The sequence below is a fragment of the Strix aluco genome, chromosome 25 (assembly GCF_031877795.1).
Source record: "Strix aluco isolate bStrAlu1 chromosome 25, bStrAlu1.hap1, whole genome shotgun sequence".
NCBI classification, from domain to species: Eukaryota; Metazoa; Chordata; class Aves; order Strigiformes; family Strigidae; genus Strix; species Strix aluco.
In genome coordinates, this window is record NC_133955.1 from 6510203 (window position 1) to 6529874 (window position 19672).

General features: G+C 57.3%; 1 protein-coding gene across 2 annotated transcripts; it reads right to left on the bottom strand.

The window, feature by feature from the left end:
* Positions 1-14261: 14261 nt before the first annotated feature.
* Positions 14262-19424, bottom strand: RAB7B (RAB7B, member RAS oncogene family). 2 transcript variants are annotated; one of them, XR_012626364.1, is made up of 7 exons: positions 19301-19424; positions 18179-18240; positions 17910-18036; positions 17426-17641; positions 16917-17042; positions 15989-16450; positions 14262-14504 (listed from the first exon to the last, which is right to left on the bottom strand). XR_012626364.1 is itself a non-coding variant. In XM_074850124.1 (6 exons), exons 1-6 carry the CDS (start codon positions 19310-19312, stop codon positions 16370-16372), a joined length of 624 nt encoding a protein of 207 aa, XP_074706225.1. In that variant the 5' UTR covers positions 19313-19424; the 3' UTR covers positions 15681-16369. The 2 variants fall into 2 exon arrangements, 1 of the variants encoding a protein (XP_074706225.1); XM_074850124.1 differs by lacking the exon at positions 14262-14504 and having other exon boundaries at positions 15681-16450.
* Positions 19425-19672: the final 248 nt, after the last annotated feature.

Here is a 19672-nt window from a genome sequence, read left to right on the forward strand (position 1 = left end):
GAATAGTTTGTAGCCCAGGTCTAGGCTTAGCAACAAGCTTCTAAGGGGTGATGAACCCAGCCGGATTTCTGGTGCAAGAAGTTTCTCTCAGCTTTGTTTCTCAGCTCCATCACTTGCCAAGCAGCGTGCCTGCCATTAAACAGACTGAATCAGCCAATTATATCACAGCTCTTTAATGAATTTCCCCTGCTGAGCGAAAGTGCTGGCAATCAGGAAAAATAATAAACAAGGCAAGTATAGAGGGAAAAATATCCCCATGATTAAATTCCATCTTAAACAAACAGGCTAATGATGTCAGCGTCTCGGACAGAGTCAAGTTCTTGACTTCGCTTATCAATGGCCTTGCCCTAGATCAAACAGCAGGTTAAACCTTTGAGATTTTGGAATTAAAGGGAACGAGCTGTGAGACTGCTCCCTGAACGAAAGGCAAAACCAGCTGTCCTGGTGTTGATGGGATAAGGCCACAGCAAGCTGCAGAGCTGGTTTAAATCCTGCAGCTGGGGCAGGACACTGAAGCAATGCAATGTGTGTGGAGAGAAAACCAGAGTGCCAGTAAATTGCTGCATTGCAGGGACCAGGTTTTTCAAGAGCTCCGTTCCAGTATGGGCATGGAAATAAAGGACATGGGGGAAGAGCCCCATGACAAGCTTTTCAGGAAGCCCCTTCCTCCAATGTGTTGGCTAGAGTGGATGGTGCTGAGAAATGAGAAGTTTGGCCTCACTGATAAGTCTACTGGGCCTGAGGTCTTGGAGAAATTGTGACGCACTGAGTACATAACTGTGCCGTGATACTTGCAGCAAGCAATAAATGAAGGCAGAACTGCTTCACTCCAAGATTATGATGTGGGTGAAAGATATTGTCCCAGCAGGTCATCAGCTAAGAGTCCCGTCAGTTCATACCTGGCTGCTCCCTGCCCCACCAAGTCTCAAACCAGCCTCTGCATGCTGAGCACAGACCTTTTTTCCCAGTGTTCATCTTGCACTGCATTTACTAAGCTCTTATCTTCTGGCTCTGTGCTGGTGATAGCTGTGTTTGGGAAGAGGAAAGTCACATTGAGGCTTCTGACTCGTGTTGATAGGAGCCATTGGCATAAAGCCACTTACCTGTGCTGGCGTAGGCATAGAAAAGGAACTACAGTCCAAGGAGTGTGAGTCAAAATTTAGTGGGAAAGCAATCTGATCACTGCCTTATGTGTGATATAAGGGCCCAAACTGATCCCCGTGCAAGAGCTGGACATTCAGGGAATGCCTCTGCTACATTTTAGGGAGAAAAAAATCAGTGCTCTGGAAATATTGTTCCCTCCTTTGTCTTCCCCCTCTCCATCCCCCTTCTCCTTGCACAAGGCGATGCACACGCAGATCTCCTGGCTGATTGCTTCTCAGCTGATGGAGTTCAGAGGTCTGGTCTCTTCCAAATCCCGGGGGAATCTTCATTAAAAACATCTCTCTCCCAGCTCCATTGCCCAAGAAAGGGTTATCAGAAGCAACTCTCCCCTACCCCAGGAGGCAAGGTCTGCCTGGGGAAGGCAAGCACAGGTGCAAGGGTTTGGTTGCAACACCAGGACAAGGTCTTGACTCCTGTTGCCCTGAGTTAGTGCCTCCAGCACCGTGTCGGCCGCAAGCCCCAGCCTCCCGCTCGCGGCTCTGGCTGCAGGTGCCGTGGAAGCCCTGGGGCAACATGGTGGAAGGGCCCAAGTCTCGCAAGGTCAGGCGAGGAAGTCGTCACCTCCTCCCCTGAAACCTGTGCTGTGCTTCCTCGCCGAGGAATGGCGTGGGGAGGGACAGGGTGGGCGCAGTGCCGGGCTCTGCAGTGCCGGGTGCTCCCCCAGCCTGGACTCTGCCTCACCCTCCCGCCGCACACCTGCTTCCCTCTCCCTTTCACGCCTCTGGTGTCGAGCTGGGCTCGCAAAGCACCCAGGCAGGAGGAAAAGGAGGTTTCTGCTGTCAGTCAGTTCAGGTATTTCAAAAGGATGTTGTATAATTCACCTCCGCTATCGGGCGCCAATCAGCCCAGCGGATCCGCCCCCACGCTCCCTGGTTGTTCACTCTCTCCGACCTCCTGGCATCAGGGACAGGCCAGGACCGAGTCCAGCTGATGGGCCACACCAGGAGCTCATCACCGGGGGACCCTGGCACGTTCATTCAGGTTAGTGTCTTCAGCTGGGCCGTTTGACTGGGCACACCTTTGTGCTCACACTTAAAATCGCTTTGATCCGATTTAGTTCAGTTTTACCTTTGGCTCTGAACTGTCGTAGGGTTCATCTACAAATGAACTGATGCAGGAAGAAAGCACCTTGCAGTGGTAAGGCTAGATTTAGAGTCTCACGTGTCTGCACAAGTATATTGGTAAAAAGCACCTTTCCTAGTTATATGGATAGTCTGGGGAAGGGGAAGAGGCTGAAGCAAGGAAGTGGTGGTTGTGTTTCAGGGGCTGAGCCGTCGGCTGCACTCACGGTGCCCTGCGCTGAATACACACATTTGACCATGGGGTTTAACTTTTCCTTAACCTCTGCCCTTTGGAAATAGAAGAGGCTGATGCCAGGAGAGCATATAGAACAGTTATGAAAAACATCCTATCCCAGAAACAGCTTTTAGCCTCAGAAAAGGCAAAATGCCAGAGTCCATCAAGTTCAATCAAAACTTAGCCGTTTCAATCAATTTTCCACGAGCAGCACGCAGGAACCATCGTGATGGCTGGTGGAATAAAAGCTGGAGAGAGAGGGAGAGGGTGAAGGAGGGGGTGAGGTGTGGGAGGTGCTACCTGGCCCTGCCTGGCTGTGGTGAGGCACAGAGGGAGCCAGTGCCAAGGGGGCAGGGGCAGGGGCAGGGAGGAGACATCTCTGCTTCCCCCCAGCTCCCACCTTCCCGTCCCATCGCCCCGTGCTGCAGCCTCGGCTTTAACGTCCCTCTCGGGAGCAGCCGTCCCGTTCCTCCACTCCTGCACTTTTGCCATGGAGCAGCTGGGCATTAAATCAATGTTTTCTTTTTGTTTAGATTAAATATTTGGAGTGTTAAATAGGTGATTTCCATAAGGCAGATGGCCCTTTTCTTGTTTTAAGTGACCCAGCCCAGCGCAGGCACCGGGCAGGAGTGCTGCACTGTGCTCGTTCTGCCGTCTCTGGGCCAGTGCCAATGTTTGATGTACCACTTCACACAATTTTCTAACCAAACTAGCTCTGCACTTGGTAACCAGAATAATAAGATCTGCAGACATCTGCCAGCTCCTGAAGGTGAAGCCAAAGTGTTTGGCTCAAAGGGTGTTTATTAAGTGAAATGTTTATATTCAGCAGCTCAGCTTCTGCTCTTTTTAATGCTACTGTAAATGCAGCAAGTGCCCTGGGCATGGGGGATCTGCCCTGCACTGACACTGGGGTAAATGAGCCCAGATTTGGCCCCCTCTTTCTATGATTTGTTTGATTAACCCACTTGTTCTCAACCCCACCCTAACTCTCCATTACTTCTGTAGCTGCATCCAGGGCTGTACCTCGCCAAGAGAGGGCTGGGCTGAGGCAGCGGGTGCGTGGCCTCGGGTGCTGTGATCCGGGGTGTAGATGTGGCCCCCTCATAGTCCTCTGGAAGCCACCAGCTTCCCTGCCCTGCCGTCCCCCAGAGGTGTCACCTTGCTGAGTGTAACAGCAGTGCTGGGATCAGGCTGCTCCTTGGCAGGCGGAGAGCAGAGCCTGTCCTTAACGGCATGGGAGTCTGTCCCCTGGAAAGCGGTGTGTCCATCCTCCCCATCCCCTTGCTGCTCCCTCGACATGCAGAGCCGTTGGGATGGGGAGGAGGGAAGGCTGGAAAGAACATTTAAAAGGAGAAGTGAAACTTTGGCGTCCCTCGCTGCCGTGAGTCTCTGCTCTCCACATGCCTCTGACACAGACCTTGCCCTCCGCCTTTGAAGAGCGGGTGGGCAATGCAAATCCCAAGGAATTAAAAAGTTTGCAGACTGCAGCATTCCTGCACTGCCTGCGAACACTTATCCGGGATGCCTGCTGAGAGCTCGCTCCTGCATGTGCTCCCTGCCCCTGCGGATTCGCTTTTGGAGAAGGAAAAACACCTCTGGGGTCACCCAATCCATCCTCCCCCACAGGTAGAGGATGGGATGGCATTTCTCTACTGGAAATCTCTGACCCGGGGCAGAAATACTGTGTGGCCAGCAGCAAATGTCACTCCAAGGACTTATCTTCAAGGGAGAGAAGGACAGGTCCCCAGCTTAAGTTTTCAGCTTGCTTACAAATAAGGTGTGGACAAATTTTACCAGGGCAGAGCAGAAAGCATCCTAGCTGCATGAACAGCAGTTTATTGCATTGGAACAGGCTTGTGGGGATATTTTCTCTTGCTTATATATGAGGGAGCTTGCCCAAACTGGTCCTAAACATCCCATGAAATGGCACTGGGAGGAGCTGGAGACCCTGTACCCGGTCTGACAGGTGTCAGTCTGGGAGCACGCCTCATCCCCAGCTTTAAAATTCCCTCCTAATCTGATTGCGTGTCCACAGCCACACATCCATGCACCAGGACCCCCTGTGCAGCAAAGACCCCTTGCCCAGGTTAGATTCCTGTGCACGACCAGTGCTCCTCAAGCATCTCCTGCCCGCACCAGGCTCCACATGCTTTCTCGCTCTGCCTGTAATGTGCAAAGTCGAATTTGGGCTGCAACATCCTCGGGGCAGGGACCACTTTACATAGTCCCATGCAGAGAAAGTTCTGATCATAACAAGGATCCAGAAACAGAGGGTCTCTCGTCAGTATTGCCTCTCCTATACCAGGCAAATCCCCCCACAGATCTCAGCAGGAGCCAGCCAGGATAAGATGGCAGGATTTATTCTAGTAATAATTAATTCACATATTTGGCTCTTCCAGCCTCTCTTCATAAATCAAGCACTTGAATCGTTGGTGTTGCTAATTCCTGAGTAAATCTGCTGCTGTAAATCCCCTTTGCAAAAGGAGGGAGAAGAAGAGAAGGGGGGGAAAAAAAAAAGTGCCAGTTCTCCAAATACTGAAACTCACACCCAGTGGCTGTGCAACCAGAGTGTAAATCCCCCACGCCCACCCAGACAAAGAGCACGATTGTTGGAGCTGGGTTACCTGCGCCTCGCCGGGCGGAGAAAGGGCCGATTCTGCGAGGGGAGCTGCAGATGTGGCAAGAAAGCCCAGGCAGAGAGGTGCTCCCAAGGAGGTGTGCAGAGGTCTGTGCTCAAATAAGCCAGTGAGTCATTTATAAATCACCTCAGTCAAGGGGACCGAGGGCTGTGCTCGGCGCCTGATTGGCTTGGAGGAGGTAATTGCAAGCAAGTACACCCAGGCTAAGCCCAGGAGATAGCCAGGGGAGATAAGGAGAGATCTGAAGAGGGACAAGGGCTTTTTTGGATGTCCCCCCTCACCCCACCCCTTCCCGCTCTGGCCTGGGCTGTTTGATCACCTTTGCAGGTCCCTCCGTGCTCTGGGCTCTCGGTGACAATAGCTCATATTCACCGTCACCCCGGGCCCCCTCCCTCAGCTGCTTCGGACTCGGGGTGGGAGAAGATGCTTTTGTTGGCCTGGGCAAGCTTCCCGGCGCGGTGGGTAGCGTCTCCCCGGCCTTTGTGCTCTGGCCGACTCTCCGCCTCCGGAATGGACAATGGTGCGCTTTGTGCCAGCGCCGGACCCCGCCGCTCGGGCTTTGAAGGTGGGATTGGCAGGAGAAAGCAGTTTCTTTCTTATTTCCAGGTTCAAAGGGATGAGGGGAGCGGGAAAGAGAGGTGAACCCCCCGCTACCTGCCCAGGAGAGAGGGCGCGGGCTCCGTTCCCCTGTGTGGGGAGGAGGTCGGAGCCCTCGGCGGTGCGGGGATGTGCCAGTTGGGATCAGGCTGGGCTATCTGTCATCAGCCTTGCAGGCACGGTCCCCAGGCAGGGCCAGACAGGAGCCACACCTGCGGCACGTGCTCGTCGGGAGGAGAGTTTGACAAGTTCTTCGGATGCCCCTGGCAGTGGACAGGGATGGAGCAAGGAGGCGCTGGGATGGGCCATCCGGGAGCCGCAGACTTGGGGGTCACCCCCAGAGGTATTGGTCAACCTCCTGGCCTGGGAATTTGCCAATGTGTCGGGAAATGAGGTGTTTTGAGCTGGAAAAGGCACCGGTGTGACATGCGGGGAGCAGCCAGCTCAGATTAGGGGAAAGGACTCATCCCCCCTGTCACCATGTCCTTAACACCACCGTGTTGAGCTGTGTCCAGGCTCGTGGTCTCATCTCCTCCCAGAGGAATTCGAGAGTGCAGGAGCCGGGTACCACTCAGGATGTCAGAGATGATGAGCTGGATAGGGACATCAGCAGGGGATGTCACCAGAGGAACAGATCACTAGTAGGAAGCTGGGGTGGGTATTTGCTGTGGAAGGAATTGATCTTTCATGTTCCCATCATCCCTAAGGACAGCTTGGCATGAGCTGTTTATAGGGAATGGCTCTGCTGCCCTCCCTACTCTGGGATCAATCCCAAAGCACAGACACAGGGCGGGTGGGATGTGGAGCCACCTCTGAGCATTTGTTGGCTTGGAAAAAGATGGGAAAAGAGAGAGGGGAGAAAGAAGGCAGGGCACCAAGTGAGGAGGGAGAAGGAGGGGGACATGGCTGGGGTGGGAGCGAGGAAGAAGGCAATGACATGGCCTTTGCTCACTCCCAGAGGCTGTCAGAGTGAAAATCTCTGGTACCTTGTGCGTGCACAAGGCATCAGTGTTTAATGCCAAAAAACGTAATCTTATGGGAATCAATTGTTGTGTCCGGAGCATGGCAAAGGAACAGCCTGCCGGAGGGTGCCAGCGGAAAGGGGGCTGATTCATTGCCATCTGACAGACAGAGGTAATAATTGCCAAGCAGTTATCCTGTAAATATCATTAATAACCCATATCAAGTGTTTTTTTTAAAGGGCAGCCTGATATGCGTGGAGCCCTTTGAAACGGAAACGCGTGACATGGCAGGAGGGCCAGCCCACAAGTGTGCGCAGTGGTCCCTGCCGTGGGGCAAATCCGGGGAACCTGGAGCACCAGCACCCAGAGGTCCCAGGCACAGGGCTCCTGCTCGCAAGGCACCACAGAGAGGAAACAGCATCTCTGCTGCAGAGGCAGTGCTGGCATTGCTAAACAGCCTGGACAATCAACTAATGCTAAAAAGGGACTTTTTTTTGCCATCGTTGAACTGGCACTTTTCCTAGCAGAGCTCCACCAGTGAAAGGGTTTTTTTCCCCTCAATTTTCTAAATGGACATCCCAGTGTGGGCAGAGCTGTGAAGCTGGAGAAGTGGCCATGGGCATGGGGGGTAAATGACCTGCTTGAGATCAGTACCTGAGCTTGGAATAGGACCACAGAGCCCTGAATTGAAGTTTCCACTCTCATCACAGCCACCTGCCTTTGAAAAAGAGAAGCTGCCAAGCAGAGGGGCTGTGCAGCCAGTCTGCACATCCAGAGGGGACAGGTCTCACCTCGGGGACCAGCCCAGCTCTGAGCTCTGGGAGCAATGTCAGCGACATTTCAATCTAGCTGGTATGAAAAGTAAAATCCCAAAGCTGGCTCACTGCATGAGTGAGACAGGATCAGCTCCAGGCGCGGAGGCTGCTGGTGCTCCTCATCCTCTGAGCTGTCTGCTCTTTGTGTCAGGCCCTGGACAGGCACGTTGTGTAGGACCCAGCAAGGTCAGCAGTGGGGATGCCAGGTCCAAGGGAATGTCACCGATCCCTGGCAGACAGACAGTAAAATGCAGTTACACTGGGATGAAAAACCAAAGCAGCCAAAGGGATCCAGTGGTGCAGTTGCTTGGGGCTTGGGCTGTGTCATTGGCAGGGCAGAAGTCCGACTGGTTGGGTTTCTTGCCCACCCAGCATTGGCAAAACCCGAGGAAGTTCTCAATCCTGTGCAAGGTAACTTGCCCACAGGGGATGACTTACACGAGACCTTCAGGCTTGCTCTGTCCCCTTTGGATCCAGGTGTCCCTCCCACACAGACAGACTCACCACCGGTTCCTGCTGCACGAGCTCACGGGGAGGGCTGGCAGCTCCCCGTTGCAAGAGCTGCTATGCCAAAGTCCCGGTGGGTGTGATCAGGGAACTGCAAGTTCTTGCCCTACGGAGAAACCAGCCCTGTGCAGTCACCAATGGTCCTTTGGCGTTTCTGGTAACGGGAAGTGCAGTCCTGGTCAAATTCCAGTTTCAGTAACTCCAATTCTGCCTCTTTCTGCTTTGGCCAAAGTCACCATGTGTGACCCAAGCCACTCTGCTGGGATGTGTCCACCAACAGACTGACCAGGACGATGTGCAGGACATGGATGAGTGTCTGGGGAACGCCGGGCCTGCCCGGAAAGCTGGGAGGCACTGGGAGATGGAAAGACACCACAGGGACTCCCCTGAGTCAAACATGGGGCCCTGGGTGCACGGACTGCTGAGCTGTTTATCTTCTGGTCCGATAAGAGCATACCGAGTGCTGGAATGTGTGGATTTATTTGCAGATGATTAATATTAGCAGATATATTGCACTTAATGAGGGTAATAATTCAGTGGTAGTTTACTGCTGGAAACTATGAGAAAGATTTCTTGGAACCCCGAGGTTGGAGTCAGTGGGGAAAGGCAGCGCGTCCCCCAGGGCGGAGGGGGCTGGTTCCTGGGAGCTCTGCTGGTGGTGGGACCTGGAGCCTCCCTCCCTCCTTCCCTCCCGGGGACCCGTGGCTGGAGCTGCTTCTTGCTTTCGGGCAGTTTTGCCAAGGAAATGGGTCTTGTGCGGCTACAGGGGTGAGTGGGAGCCAGGATCTGGGATGAGATGCTGCAGGGGGAGGGGGGCAGCCTTGGTGGGGAGAAACTGGGTCTTCCAGGTGGATCTGGGGGGTCCTCAAGGGCTGTTGCTCCATATGGCTCCGGCTGTGACACCTGCACAGGGGACATCTGAAGTTAGGTGGGGTGTGCTGCTTCCCTGCCCGTCCTTTCAGGAGCTTTTGAAATCAGTCGTGTACCTCAGCCAGGCGGGAAAGCAGAGATTTGGGCTGCCCAGTTCCTCCAGGAATGAGGTGGCCGCTCCTGGAGCAGGGTGTTGGACGTGCCCGGTGCTGTAGGATGCTCTGCTCTGCCGGCCGCGAGCAGAGGGTTGGCAGGGCTTGGTACCCACCGAGGACCCGCGGCGTAGCGAGCAGTGTCACCCGCAGGGGCCCTGTGTCACCGCGCAGAGCCTGGCCGGAGCAGTGAGATTCCCGGGGCTGGTTATCAGCGTTTCCTTCTCGCCCAGGAATGCAGGTCCCGGGCCCGGGCCACACGCCGCGCTCTCGCTGGCAGACGTGGCCGAGCCGCCGGCTCTGCGGTGCCAGGCGATGGAGGCACAGGCCTCGCTTGAAAGGGAACCGCCAGCTTTTAACGCTTCCCAGGCTTCCCCCGTGGCTTCAGGGACGCGCGGTTGGTCTCACCAGCTGGCACAGGGGTCAACGGCTTTATCCAGGGAGGAATGAGGAACACAATGTCCTGGAGGGAGACAACAGAATTATTTACAGCACCAAAATAAAGGGTGGAATGCAGAAAGGCGTCGGGAGGTTCAAAGCTGCCCCCATGGCTCAGCACCACGTGGATGTTTCATGCAGTTTATTTCATGGTGTGAACTTAGAGCTGGGGAGAGGCCCTACAGCTTGCTGGTTATCTACCGGAGGGAATTGCTGTGTCTCATCTGCTCACGGCCTTTACAACCTGCCTTAGCCCTGCGGGAACATCTCCAGAGTCAAGGGAAGGGGTAGCCTCCCGATGAGACCGTGTCCCCTGCACGTGTCTATCAAATAAGCCCTATCACATCAGTGCTGGCCCTCGTCTTCAGAGGGAGACCTCCTCACGGGAGAGCCCTGGGCCACAACAGCAGGGCTGGCACGAGCGCATCGTGCAAGTGCATCCCCAGATTGAAGGCTTTGCAGCGTAAGACATCCCAGCTCGGGGAGCAGAGCACGTTCTGTTGGTTGGAGTCAACCCCACCGACTCTGACCTCCCTCTGGAGCACAGCACAGGCCTCCAGAGCAAGGAGCAGCCCCTAGAAGACCCTGCCCAGCACAGGGGCAGCCCCCCAAGAGCATCGCGGAGCAGGCGTGGGCTGTTTGTCCTCGGCAAAGTGCTGAGGCTGGACGGCGTTCTCCTGACAGCCCTCTTCCCAGCTCTGCCTCCGGTGACCTTGAGCAAGGGCTGTTATCTTGTTTGTAAAATAGGTGCAAGATAGCTGCCTTCTCCAGGGGAACACACAAGAGCTCAGCAAGGTCTGCCCAAGGCTCAGAAACGTGAACAGTGCTCAGCAGCGGGGTGAGCTGCTCCCGGGGGCTGGGTGGGGAGCAGCCCCAGCCCACACCTTCAGTCAAAAATGCACGGCACTGCAGCAGCTCCGTGCCGGGGGGGCCTCACCAGCAGCAGGATCGCCCCCGGCCCGCGGGCTGCTGTGTGGAGGATCCCGCTCGCCTGGAATCCAGGCTCGGGGCTGGCTCCCGCCTCTGCCTCCCCCACCGCTCATTGCTTCCCCCCTCGAGGCTTTCTGTCCACTCTGTCAATTAGGAGAGCCAACCAAAATGAGGTTTTTTTCGCTTAAACAATTGAATTCCAGTAAAGGGAGGTTTTCCAATTTAGAAAAAGAAGAGGAATCTTTCCCCGAAAAAATGTGGGAAGGTGTGTGGAGGAGTTTGGGAGCTCTGCAGCTTCTCCCTCCTTTACACCAGTGTTTGTGCAAGGTGGTGCAAATCCAGGGAAGCTGCGGGAGCAGCGGGGGTGCAGATGAAAAGCAAATGTGGTCCGGGCAGAGCAGGAGCCATTGCATTTGTACATCTCTGCCTGCTATGTGGCCTTGGGCAACTCATTAAGGCCAAAATGCTCGAACCTCAGTGATGGGAGATAAGCCGTGAAATAAAACGTCTCATTGTTCAGGGCTCTGAGGTCAATATCTTCAGAAGTACTCAGGTGTTTAAAGTGAGGATGGCTGCCATGGAGGTCCTGTCGCCCCTGGTTAGAGATCAGGATCCAGCTTTTAGATGAAAGAGCCGGCAGCTTGCTTTGCCTTTTTCAGAAGTTTTAGGCAGGGTGTTGCCGTGCTGCACCGATGGCCGGGCGCCAGTGGCACGAGGCCAGGAGCCGGCACAGGCTGCCAGTCTGCCTCGAAAGAGTCGGCGGGCAGCAGGCATGTAAAGCTAAATAAATCATTTTGGGCCAGAGGGGTGCAAGGCCTGGGTGAGGTCTGGCAGGAGCGGGGTTTTCTGCCCTGAGCCTTGCCAGAGGGAGGCTGCAGCCCTGGTCCACACGTGCCCTGGCTCCTAGTCTGGTCTGGCCGTGCCCCAGGGATGCTGGTGGCCTCATGCAGGATTTGCTTTGTGACACCCAACGGTGCTCAGCCGGGGCAGTGAGAGGAAGCACGTCTGCACTTTTTCTTTGGTCAGTGGGAGTGGGTGAACCCAAAAGTCTGCAAGTCACCACAGTTTGGTTCACGACTGTCCACGCTCTGAGGAGCTGCTCGTTCATGCAGGACAGAGTCTGCCCATCTCAAGCCTAAAGCGAGGGAATTTGGGGGCAGTGAGCTCCTCATCGGGCAGCAGGTCCCGGTCAGCGGGAGGCTGAAGCCGCTCCTGCTCTCCAGGTGCAGATAACACCGAAACTCCTGAGCAAAGACAACGTCCACCCCTGCTCAAAGGGCCACATCCACCCCGTGGTGAGCACCACTGCACGCTCCACCTGCCTCGGCCACCACCGAGCTGCCCACTGCTGTGGCACGGGGCCAGTGAGCCTGTGCCTGGCCTTGGGCTGGCCCGTTGCACAGGGAGCAGTCTCACCCCGGTGAAACCTGCCCTTCACGGATTTTTCTGAGTTGCTTTTGCTGCTGTTACTCCTGCGGACCCTCTCCGCTCAGCATTTCTGGAGGGCTTTGCAAAATGTACATCGACTGCAGCGAGGGGTGGAAACCCCTCCAAGCAGAGCACTGCCCTAGCTAGTGCCCCCGGGATGGCGCTGCACCCCCGTACCAGGCAGGATGGAGCAAACCTGCCCGTCCCAGCAGATGGCTGGCAGTGGGCTGCACTTTGCTGCTGTCCCGTGCATGGTGGGAAGGCCGCCTGAGGCTCAGGCTCTCTGCTGACTTCAGCATGTACCTTAGCTGACTGGGGGACTGGCCACAGCCCCTAATCCTCTCTACGTGCCGGCTCGCAGACCTGCCACATCCCCCGGCCCCGCCGCTCGCAGCCCCCGGGGCTGGGCAGAGCCCCGCGGCCCCACACGACCCCGCATGTGGACTCTTGCTGCAGCTGGGACACGGTAACAAAAGCTCCTGTGAGGTGGGTTTGAAGGAGAAGCATCATATTTGCTGTGAATAGGAGGGCGAGGGGACGCTGTCTGCTCCCACCTGACTGTGCTTCAAGCTGGGGCTAATGGCGTGTCCCTGGCAGTTGCAGGGGGGGGACAGGCACAGAAATCCCATTGGTGTCACCCGCAACGAGCTCACTGCTGGTCAGTTGAGGTGGAATGATCGAGGACACAAAGAATAGTCATTCAGATAATTAATAGCATTGGCAGCGCTCAGTGAAGAGGTGCTGGTGTGCCGCAGGATGCTCCAGCCCTGCTCCGTGCCCAGCCAAACCCTTCGCTAACAGGCGAGCGGTGCCCGGCACGGGGCTGGTGCTGCCACAGTCCGAGCTCGCGCACGTGCGCTGCAAAAACGGGGGCTGGCACCCTCCAGATGCAGTCACATACCTGCTGCCCGCTGGCACTAGAGGGCAGAGGAACGGCTTCGATGCCATGATTTTATTTTCCACGTTTGAAGCTCTTGAAAGGTTACCTGTAGCTCTGAACGTCTTGAAGTGGCCGAAACTGCTGCGTTACTCTCAGTCCCAGCGCCAGGTTAACGGGGCTTCTCCATTGGAACAGGAAAACTTGATTTTTAAAAAATCTGCTTTGCAGATTTTAAGCTACTTTCTATTAACTATCACAAGTTGAGTAAAAGAATTTAATTCCACCCAGCGCCGGGTGCCGCAGGCTGGGGCGGATGGACAGTGCTGCCTGTCCCCGGACTGCCGGGACGTGTTTGCAGGCAGGGAGCTGGGGGGGGGGGCTGCTCCCTGTCAGCCCTGCACAGAGGCACTTTGCAATGCAAATCCACAAGCTCTAACCAGAGCTCCCACACCTGGAACCAGTCAGAACTCAACCAGTCTGGTTACACGAGATAAAATGGAGCGCATGCTGCATTTTTAGAGCACACGGGATGGCGGAGGGTGGAAGAGCTGTTCGGAGTAATTAAACCTCAGAAGCACTGAAGCAAATTGCAGCTGGAGTCAAGGATTTAGGCCGAGTGTCAGGTGCTAATTCTGCAGATACTGAGGGCAGCTCTTTAGTTCATGCCAACAGAGTAGGGATGGTCTCTGTTCGGTGATCAGCATCCTTAGGCTGGGGTTTTACTGATTTCTGTGCGCAGCTTCAATCCGTGAATGAAAACCTGTAAAGGCAGAGGTGCAGCCCGGCTGTGCTGGCCAAGCTGCGTGAAGCGCAGAGCCCAGCATCACGGCTGGGAAGGATCTCTGACTTATTAAATACGGCAGTGTGGGGCAGGACAGCGGGAGGGCGAGAGCTCAGGTTGATGTGGTTTCTTGACTATCGCCGTGGGCCAGGCCCTCTGCCACGGTGAGCTGGTACTGCTGGCTGCACAGGAACTCACTGAGTCACACAAGGCAAATATTTTTCCCTTTGATTTTCACCCTGAGAAAATCTTGAGCTGACCTTGTTAATCCCATGCATTACAAACCTCCCCCCTTCCCTGTCCTTTATCAAGTTTCGGCCGCAGGATAGTATTACCAGCTTAGCACCTCTGCCTGCTCCTGCCAGCATCCTGCATGGCGCGGTGCCTCCCCGGCAGTGTCCCAGTCTTCCTGGAGGGAGGATTCCCCGGGCAATCCCGACTGTCCCAGGGCTGCCGGGCTGGCAGGACCACGCCGGTGCTTCTACCCGGGAGGGATGGAGGGAGAAGAAAAGCTGGATGGCTGTGGTTGGCCCTAACGCGGTGCTGCACGTCTGCAAGGTGTGTTAGCCGGGGTCTCTCGAGGGTGGTGATGCCATTAGTGATCCTGCCAGCTCCCGGGGTTGCGATCTCTTACACAGTCTTTAATTCATGTGTCTGGAATGATGCTCTGTGGCCACACAAAGCGCTCCGGCCCCGCTATTCTCCATTGCCCTCAGTCCGAGCCCAGCATCTCAGGGCTCTGGAGCGAGCAGTGTCTGCAGTGGAAGGACTGGGTGCTGTGACCCGCTCCTGGCCGTGTCTCAGCAGGGCAGCCCGCTCTGCCGGGGGACCCCGAGCCAAGCCTGCAGCTCCCCCCTGGCTCCAGCTCCTGCTGCTCTTGGGCTTCGGCACCCACAGCAGCCCTGGGCACGTGCCAGCGGCTGCTCAGCCCCAGCCGAGGGAGCACCCGCTCCGCTGAGTGTGTTTGTTTGACCTGCTCAGCTCTGGGTGTCCAAACTGCTGGAATAAAACGGATCAAGTTGGCATCTGCCTCCAGCGCTGCAAGCTGCTGGAGAAAGGGTGTAATTAGAAATGATATCACTCTTGACACAGACAGTGCTTAACACCCGCCGTCCAAACAGCCCTGGCCAAGCGCACTGCCCGATGCTGAGCCCAGAGCTGTGATGGGGTGGGGGCTGCGTGGTGCCGGGCATGTGGGGGGCTCTGGGCAGGCTGCATTTGGGCACCTGCTGGCAGTGGGGAGGTGCTGGTGTCCTGCTGCCTCGGGGATACAGGGGGAAAAGGTGTGCGGAGCTTGGGGAGGAAATAGTTAATGCCCCTCTCCTCCCAATATTAAGGGACAAACCCTCTCCCCGGCCTGGTGCCCAAATAAACAGGCTGAGCCTTGCGTAAGGAGGAGGGTGGGAACATCTCTACGTGCCTCTCTGAAGACTGGCAGTCTAATTCTGTTGTGGTGGCCCCTGTGCCCCCCGAGCTGAGCCCCCTGCCCTGCCACTGCCACGGGTGGGTGCTGTCCCTGGCTGTGACACAGCTCCATGGTCCTGGGTGGGGAACAGCCAGGATGTGGCTTATGGAAAGATCTGGGCAATGCCAGGGCAGAGCCCCCATGGCCCTTGGGAAGCTCTGCTGGGCCTCTGCAGTCGGCGTGAATGGGTCTAGAGGAGGGTGGCGAGAGGGCGAGAGGTCCCATGGAGACCTACGGGGCAGGGTGCCCAGCTGGGGGGTCTCCCCGGAACCACCCAGCCCTATGGCTCTGCAGCGAGCAGGGTGCTGCAGCCCCAGGGATGGGGCTCCCAAGGCTGCGGGGAAGGTGGCACGGTGTGGCCATGGCCACCTTGGCCACCAGCTCCAGTCTGGGCCTCGACGCAGCTTCTCAAAGGTGCCCGAGCCGGAGTGGGATGGATGCAGGAAGGGAAGCGGGGGCTCCGCTCAGCTCCCAGCGGGCTCCCTCTGCCGACAGCCCCCACGCCACCACCGCACACCCACTTTGCAGGATGCACCAGTTGCCTCCTTTCTCCCCTGACCTCAGATTTGCACTGGAAAAAAAAATCCAGCCCCAAAATGCATCCCCCTGCCCCAAGAGGCTGGCACAGGGTCAGGGCTGCTGGCCTCGCTGGAGGAAAGTCTGGAGCACAGCCCACAGGACAGAGTGAGAGCCCGGAGCCCCCACCCCATCCTCCTGCTGCCAGACCACAGGAGCATTTAGCGACACATATATATAAATAAAAATGAAATATTTAATTTCCTTTTTTTTAAAAAACAAATCCCTTACAAAGTGCTTTACTGAGGATCCTCACCAGTGAGGCAGGAGGTGGAAGGTGTTTGACGGGGGGTGTGCATGAGAGCGGGGGAAACTGAGGCACGGAATGGTTACATCCACAGCAGCTGACCCCAGGAGGGGACACGGCTGGTCTCAGACCTGTGCGGTGGCCACCGGCCCCACTCCTCCCCGCCGGACAGCCCCTACGCACTGTGAGCACCGTGAGTGCCACGGGGCCACCAGTCCACATGCAGGAAAGGGTCACTCACGGGGCGAAGGTCATGGTCTCTGGAAAGGCATCAGGAGCACTGCCCAGCTCCCTGGCACTGTCACCACAGGGGGATCCCCCGCTCGGGTACCAGACGGCAGCAGATTGAGGGGGACGGGGCCACCGTGACGCAGCGGCGGTTTGGGAGGCTGCTGGTTTGGGAGAGCAGCTCTGGAGAGGTGGGAAGCAGCAAATCCAGCCAGCCCCGGCGCCTCGAGCAGCCACTGTCCTCTGTCCCAGCTTGGCCAGCCTCTGTGGCCGGCTGGGGCGGGTGGGGGGCACGGACCCCCTGGGCAGGGCTCCAGCCTTGGGCATCGTGGGGTCCAGCACGCCTGGGCCGTGCTTGCGCAGGACAGCCCGGAGCGTGGCAGCGTGCCCGGGGTCAGCAGCAGCTCTTCTTGGGCTTGTCGTTGGGAGTGAGTTTGATGGAGTCAGTTAAATAACTCTCAAAAATCCCTTTATACTGGAAAAAACAAAGAGAAAGGGGGAGTGACGTCAGCTCAGAGCCAGCCTGGGCGGACTGACGGACTGGGGAGCACAGGTTCAGTCCTGGTTTGTGATTAAAGATGAAATCCAGAGAAAAGCCGAGGAGTGGGGCTTGGCATGGGGACACGAAGGTCCCCGTGGGGTGGCCGCTAGAGGACAGTGCTGGCGCGCTGTGCCGTGCCACACGCCCCATCCCCGTCACCGTGGGCAAAGAGAAATAGCAATTCTCATTCTTTTCGAACTGGTTTAAGATCTATTTTAAGAAATCAAACACTGAGGCATTTCTCTTTCCTGGGGGTCTCCTACTCGTTCTAAATAGAACCTGTTCTGCAGCAGAGGGTGGGCTGGGAGGGTCTGTCAGATCAGCTCGGGGGGGTGACTGAGCCCAGCGCCCACCCAAATCCCTGCTGCCGGCACAGGCTCGGCGCAGCAGCGATGCTCACCGTTGTTAATGCCTGCTTTGCGAGGGTCTCGAAAGCCTCTGCAACGTTGATGTTGTTCTTGGCGCTGACTTCAAAATAAGGGATGTCTTTCTCCTTGCACCAGGCTGCGGCAGTTTCCTTGGGGACCTGCGGGAAAGGAGGTTGGAGCCACAACGGCCCCACACGGGGCTGCCTGTAGCTGCTGGGGAGGTGGCAGAGGGGACCCTCCTCGCCCATCCAGGCACTGCTGTGTGAGGGCAGGATGCTGGCAGTGCAGGCAGCTTCATCCCTGCTGCCTTCAGTGGGGACAGTCTCTGCTGCAAAGGACAGTGGGGGAATGCTGCTTATGCCCCCCAAGGGGCATGGGGGAGGTTGCAGCATCGGGTGCCCAGCACCCTCTCGCCCAGGAGCCCCCAGGTTTCATGTGAGCATGGGAAGAAGGCCGGCTCTGCAGAAGGATCAGTGCTTGTACGCAGTTGGGGCACTAAGGTGTCCCAATCCCCACACCCCGCTCTCTCCTCCACCCTCACCTGGCGATCGCAGATGTCTATTTTATTCCCCAGCACAACCATGGGGAAATCTTGCTCCCTTGGAATGACTTTCTCCAGAAAGTCATCTCTCCAGTTGTCCAGGGCCTCAAAGGACTCTCTGTCCGTCACGTCGAAGGCCAGCATGCAGCCGTCCGAGCCTTTGTAAAAGGTCGACACCATGGATCGGAATCGCTCCTGTCCCCCCGTGTCCCAGATCTAGGGCAGAGAAGGGCACAGGTACAGACACACAACACGAGCGGTGCAGCCCTGGGCTTTGTGAAGCTCTGGGAAGCAGCTTCAGGGAGTGCTGAGCCCCCAAACCCCGTGTGGGGATTTCAGTACAGCTCATGGATGCTCAGGGCTGCTGCAAATCCAGCCCCACACCTCCTGGCACCAGTAGGCGTTTGGAGACAGCAGGATGTGGTGGGACACACGTGCCCGTGGGATCGGGGTGGGCACCCCAGGCAGTCCCAGCCCCGCTCACCTGCAGTTTCAGGGGGGTGTTGTCCACTGCCACGACCTTGGTCAGGATGCTGGCGCCCAGCGTGGTGCGGTAATCTTCGTAAAATGTCTTGTGCACGTACTGGTGCAGGAGGGAGGTTTTGCCCACGCTGGCGGGAGGGAAGGGACGTGGGTGAGGATTTCACAGCAAAGCCAGGCTCAGGGGGTTGGTCGGTCGCAGCTGTGCACCCCCAGGCTCCCAAGCCAGCGCACACATGGAGCTTCCCTCCCGTCGCCAGCACCACTCCTTACCCCAGAGCTCCTATGATAATTATCTTCAAATCCACCTTCTTGCTGGCATCCATGGACGGGCCCTGTAGGACAAGAGCGGGTCACCCAGCTGCGGGGATGGGACCGGCTCCCAGAGAGCCCCGTGGTGCCGGCGGAGATGCGGGAGCAGCTGCTGCTCCCCATGGCCTCTCCCCACTCCCACCCTGGCTGTCCCAGGGCCCTGCATGCCGTCGTGTCTGCGCCGTGTCCGTGCCGTGCCAGCACCTCACTGTGCTCATGTCCTGGTGGTGGTGGGGGCAGAAACCCTCATGCCAAGCCTGGCCCACGTCACCGCCCGGGACCAGTTCCTGAGGTGCCAGTGCACGTCCAGACACGCCACCGCGCCGCACCAGATCATCACCATTAAGAGCTGCTGTGAAAAACTTCCCTGCCTCTCCCTCTCTCTCTAAAGTCTAATCCCTCCCCCTAAACATGACACACACCGGGGACTTCTGGGGAAAATTACATTTATTAAAGAAGACCACGGCCCACTGGACTTTCCTGGGTGCCCCAAGCACAGCCCAGGGATGTCACCCAGCCTGGGAGCACCCCAAAAGGCTCCCCGCAGGCTGCATCCCCAACATGTCCCGGTGTCCCCACGTGCTCTGTGCCTGACTGAAGCAGGAGCCCCAAGCACCTCCAGCAACCCCCATCCCCAGGCAGGGACGAGCATCCTCCGGCGATCTCAGCAGCCCCATCGGCGCGGCAGCATCGGGCACGGCACCAGCCGAGGCGCAGATGGAAACACTTACTGACAGCCACATCTCCGCATTTTTCCCCGATGCGTTGGCCAGCCCTGCGCCGTTCCCCCTTGGCACATCGCCCCTGCCAGGGCGGCTCTCGGCCCTGGGGTCCAGGCTCTCCTGCACCCCCCCTGCCACCCCCAGCCCGGCCGTGGGCATCATCCTTGGCACAGGCAGAGCCTCATGTCTCAGCATGCACAAACTTTCCAGTCCTTTTGCCAGCGCTGGATAGCTTTCTCGGAGGCCAGGCGGCTTTAAACTCAAAATGGAGTTTCCCAACCTTTTTGCCCGCCGGTTGTTGCTCTGGGGATCCCCCGCACAGCCCCGGGGGGCAGGAGGGGCCGGGGGGCAGCACACTCACCTGCCGGGGCATCCGTCTGCTGGGCGGCCAAGGCTCTCGGCTCTGTTCCAGCCGACGTCCCAGGGAGGGAAGAGACGAGAGAGGAGGTTCCAGGGAAGGGCGGCCAACCCCGGCGCTGATTCCCGCCTGCTCGCTGCCTGGGGAAGGCGGCTGCGGGGCCCCGCGCCGTGACATCAGCAGAAAGGGGCCGAGATCCTGCCGGAGCTGGCGGAGGAGCTGCGGGCGGGTGTTGGGGTGTCACGGCGTTTCTCTCAGCTCTGGGGCTCTGCCGGGTGCTCCCTGGCTCGGGGTCTGAAAGAGAACAAAGCTCCCCTCAATCCCTGGCGTTTGGGATTGACTTTTGGCCTCGCCTCTTGCTCAGGATCCCCTGGT

Excerpts from the sequence above, each read along its gene's own strand:
- RAB7B (XM_074850124.1), bottom strand. Across the intron at positions 17,642-17,909 it reads ACACCCCCCTGAAACTGCAG|ATCTGGGACACGGGGGGACA; the intron begins GTGAGCGGGGCT and ends TCTCTGCCCTAG. Across the intron at positions 17,043-17,425 it reads TAGACATCTGCGATCGCCAG|GTCCCCAAGGAAACTGCCGC; the intron begins GTGAGGGTGGAG and ends CCTTTCCCGCAG.